The 3,891-nt window shown below is 51.3% G+C and overlaps 1 protein-coding gene across 5 annotated transcripts in view; it reads right to left on the bottom strand.

The window, feature by feature from the left end:
• The window catches only part of PAX5 (paired box 5), a 212,093-nt gene that overhangs the window by 135,765 nt on the left and 72,437 nt on the right, over positions 1-3,891 (bottom strand). For all 5 annotated transcript variants that reach the window (XM_027770032.1, XM_014586019.2, XM_027770033.1 and 2 more), the window contains exon 6: positions 2,448-2,623. In XM_027770032.1, the coding sequence (XP_027625833.1) occupies positions 2,448-2,623 (176 nt within the window). The remainder of the gene's footprint in view (positions 1-2,447; positions 2,624-3,891) is intronic.

The following is a 3,891-nucleotide window of genomic DNA, read 5'->3' as shown; positions in this document are numbered from 1 at the left end:
GCATTCCTGGCTAAGTGAACTATGATTCGGAGTTCCTGTGAGTCCCTTGTGAAGCACAGTGAAAGTCGCTAACCCAGAAAGCCTGCCCTCCGTAAGTAAAGGGCTTTCTAGGAATGCTGGCAGCATTGCGCTGTAGAGGCTGGGCTGAGTGCCGAGGCCTGGACCTCACTCTGCCACTCGTGTGCCAGCTGACCTCAGACAAGCCCTGTCCTCTCTCTGGGTCTCTAAGATGTGAGAGGGTGGGAGCTTGCCTCCATAGTCCCTGCTAGCTCTAAAAATGATGTGATCTTGTCAATGGGTAGAAGATACATGTTCTCCCAGATTCTGGAGGCAAAGCTAGGTGGCCTCATACAGGAAGTTTTCCTGATTAAGTCCCCTCTCCTTCTCCTCTGTCAGATAAAATGCAGTTTTAGCCATTTCTCAGAAGAGCCGTGAGAAGTGGAGAGAGGCTGTGATGGAAAACGACTCTTCACTCTGAAGTCCGAGATCTAGCGTGGATGGGCACTTCCCCGTTCAGTAGATATCATGATGGCCTTCCCGGCAGGGGCTTCACTCAACTTGTAGGGGAAAAACCAAAGTCCTCACCACAGTCCATGAGACCGGATCCATCTCCCCGGTACACCTCTGACCTGTTCGCTCTTTCCTCATTCCTTACTCCTGTCACACTCCCGCTCACCTCAGGGCGTTTGCACTTGCTGTTCCCTCGGCCAGGCATAGTCCCTCCATTTTCACATCCCTTCCCCTGCCATTGACAAACCCTTTCAGGGCTCAGCATGTATGCATTTTCCCCAGGAGGTCCCTGTGACATCCTGGCTGGCTTGGCCTCTGTTCAAAGCTCAGAGACCTCAGATATCCCCTCCTCCTCAGCACCAAGCACACCTGCAATCCATGACCCTTTGGGTAATTCTAATTTATTTTTTATTTTTTTTTTTAAGAGGTTTTTGCTATAGGGCACGTGCGCTTGCCAGACAGACAGAGAGAGACAGAGAGACAGAAAGCGAGAAATCACCCTCCAGGGGGGATGGCCACGCTGCAATCCCTTCTCCTCCATTCTCCTCTCGGGATCTTGGGCACGCATGCACACGCGCCCGGCGTGAGTTTAAGCCTCCAGGTCCAGGACTTGAACCACGGTCAACTACATGGGAGTCCAGAGACATAGCCATTACGCTAACTGCTGGTCCCGGTAATTCTAATTTATAGCAATCCTCCCTCAAGTCCATAATCTCCCTAGGGGCATTCCAAGCCTGTCTTGTTCACTGATGCACCCCTAATGCCTGGCTCTATGCCTTCCGCCCAGTAGATACTGATCGATGATGGTTAAGTGAATACATGACTTGCTGGGTGGCCTTAAGCAAGTCATTTTGCCTCTCTGGGCCTGTCCTCCCCAAAAATTAAGTAGCTAGATGGTATGTCAGAGCTCTCCCAGGGATGCTCAGGGACAGTCAGGTTGGTGGCCCAGGAAACCTTGCTCGTGCCTCACCACCTCTTCCAGCACCTTGCTTCCCATGGGAGCGTGTACATGCAACTTCCATTGTTCTGAGTGGTTCTTTAGGTAGGCTTCAGCAGCATTATCTAATTAGCACTAAGAGGAAGCCCAGCAAGGCCAGTCCTCACGACCAGTATCAACCAGGAAGTGCTAGAGGAAGTCATTGCTCACAGGGTCTCTCTGACTCACCCACCACATGAGAGCACTTGGCGGGCTGGAACCATGTCTGAGTTGCCCGTGCCTGCAAGGCATGAGGAAATACTGTCCTGAACTGAATGAAGCTGGTACTTCAAAGACCTTATTCAGACCCTGAGAGCCTCTCCACAAGGTCCCTCTGGCCCCATCGTTATAGTCACAGGAAATGACTGCCAGGACGTAGCAGGCCAGCTGCTCAGCAAGGGATGGTCTTCCTCTGTTCTTCTTGCTCTTGCAAATAACCCTGCTGGACACCTCTTCCTCTCCAGACCTTAGGAATGAGTCTCTAAATAGGGCAGCCCAACAAGCAGGCTGACAGTAAGGCACACACTGGTACCATCATAACATTGCTTACAGCCGATGAGCCCCCAGCCTGTGGGGTGGTTACATATTTCAGTCATCATCCAATGGACAGGACAAAGACCCAAGAACACCTCAAGCTGCCCAAAGGATTGCTGCACTACCCTCTCCCAGGATCCCTGGGAAAGACACCATTCAGCAATGCAGGACAGCCAGACATGCCATGTGCCCCCTGGCTGGCCAGAGAGACAGAGGTACCAGGACAAGAAACCCCCGAAGCCCCATACAAGTCCTCCTGACCTTGTGATATGTCATGACTGGCCAAGTTTGGCCAAGAACAAGGAGAAGCCCACTCTCAATAGAACCTGGTGTGCTTCACCCACCCCACCAGATGTCTCTGGCTGCAGGAGAGTGGCCCAGGCCTGCACTACGATGGCAGGCGCGTGGGCGTGCGTCACGGGCATACCTGCTCGGGCTTGATGGGCTCTGTGGCAGTGAAGAGGTCCGAGTAGTGCTGCCTCTCAAACACGCGGTCCAGCACCTCCAGCTGCTGCTGTGTGAACAGGTCTCCTCGCATCTGCTTCCGGAGGAAATCTCTGCCTGGAAGTGAGTGACCGTTCGGCACTGGAGACTCCTGAATACCTTTGATGAGCACGAGAGAGGAAGGGTGAGTGGAGGTTGTACAAGGAGCTAAAGGAAAACAGGTCAAACCTCGAACCTGGGAGGGCCTGAGAGATCCGCAAGCCCAGATCCCTCCCTAACAAGACGAGAAGGGACAGGGGCTCAGGTAATGGTGAATGCAGAGCCAGCTGCCATAGCCACATGCCAGGCTGGGTACGAAGCCCTTCTTACGTACACCATCTCATCTTACACTCACCAGGAACTCCGATGTATATTAGTATTAGTATTTTCCCCTGGCTGCAGAAGAGAAAAGGTGAGGTCTAGAGAGATGAAGTGATTTGCCTGAGGGTGTGAGCTCAGGCTGACTCAGAGGCTTGGTCACCTGTGCCTTTGCTCTCTTCGAAGACCCTCCCTGGAGGTACTTTCTCCCACAGCTGATACGCTTACCCTGGGCATGTGCCACTACACCATGCAACCCGTCTATAAAACACAGCTAGGAAGGCCGTAGGGAAACACACCTACACAATTCTGATGGGTGTGGCCACACACCTGTGCTAGACAGTTTGACAAATGCTGTTGAAATCCCCAGTGTACAGGCTTTCCCAGTGACTGCATCTCTGTCAGCCAGACATACACATGTGGGGAGTGATACATACATCCATGGTGCTAGCAGTAACAGACTGGAAACAGCCCGAGGCTTTATTGTGAGGGGCTAAGTTGCGGCGTATTTACATAGCGAGGTACTGTAACCACAGCCCATGGGAAGGACAGCTCCCTCTGAGAATTGATATAGAAAGATCTTCAAAATACATCATCATATGAACAAATAAACAAGTATGTAGATTATATCACCTTTTGTGTGAAAAAGGAAGAAAATAAGGCTTCACGTATGCACGGGATACACAAGAAACCTTCACAGTGACTACTAGTTCAAGAAGGCAGAATCTGAGTGGATGGAAACAAGGGGAGAGACTTTTCATAGCAAGCTTCTTAGTTTGTTCTGGTTTTATTTCAGAACTTTATATGCACTGCCTAGTCAAAAACATAAATTAAAGAAGTATAAGATTGGGGCCAGGAAGTGGCGTGGTGGTTAAGACCCTGATCCCACATAGCTGACTGTCAGTTCAATTCCCGGACCCAGCGACTTGAGCACACTGGATGCATATGTGCGCGTGCCCAAAGTCCTGAGAGGAGAAAAGAAAGGAAGAGAGGGCATCGTGGAGTGGCTATCGCCTTCGTGTGTGTGTGTGGTGATGGTGTGGGGGTGATTTCTCATTCTCCTCTTTCCC

Source organism: Tupaia chinensis, unplaced genomic scaffold, assembly GCF_000334495.1.
Source record: "Tupaia chinensis unplaced genomic scaffold, TupChi_1.0 Scaffold000104_1, whole genome shotgun sequence".
In the NCBI taxonomy this organism is placed as follows: domain Eukaryota; kingdom Metazoa; phylum Chordata; class Mammalia; order Scandentia; family Tupaiidae; genus Tupaia; species Tupaia belangeri.
Note: the sequence above shows the minus strand (reverse complement) of the source record. Positions and strands in the feature narration are given on the sequence as shown.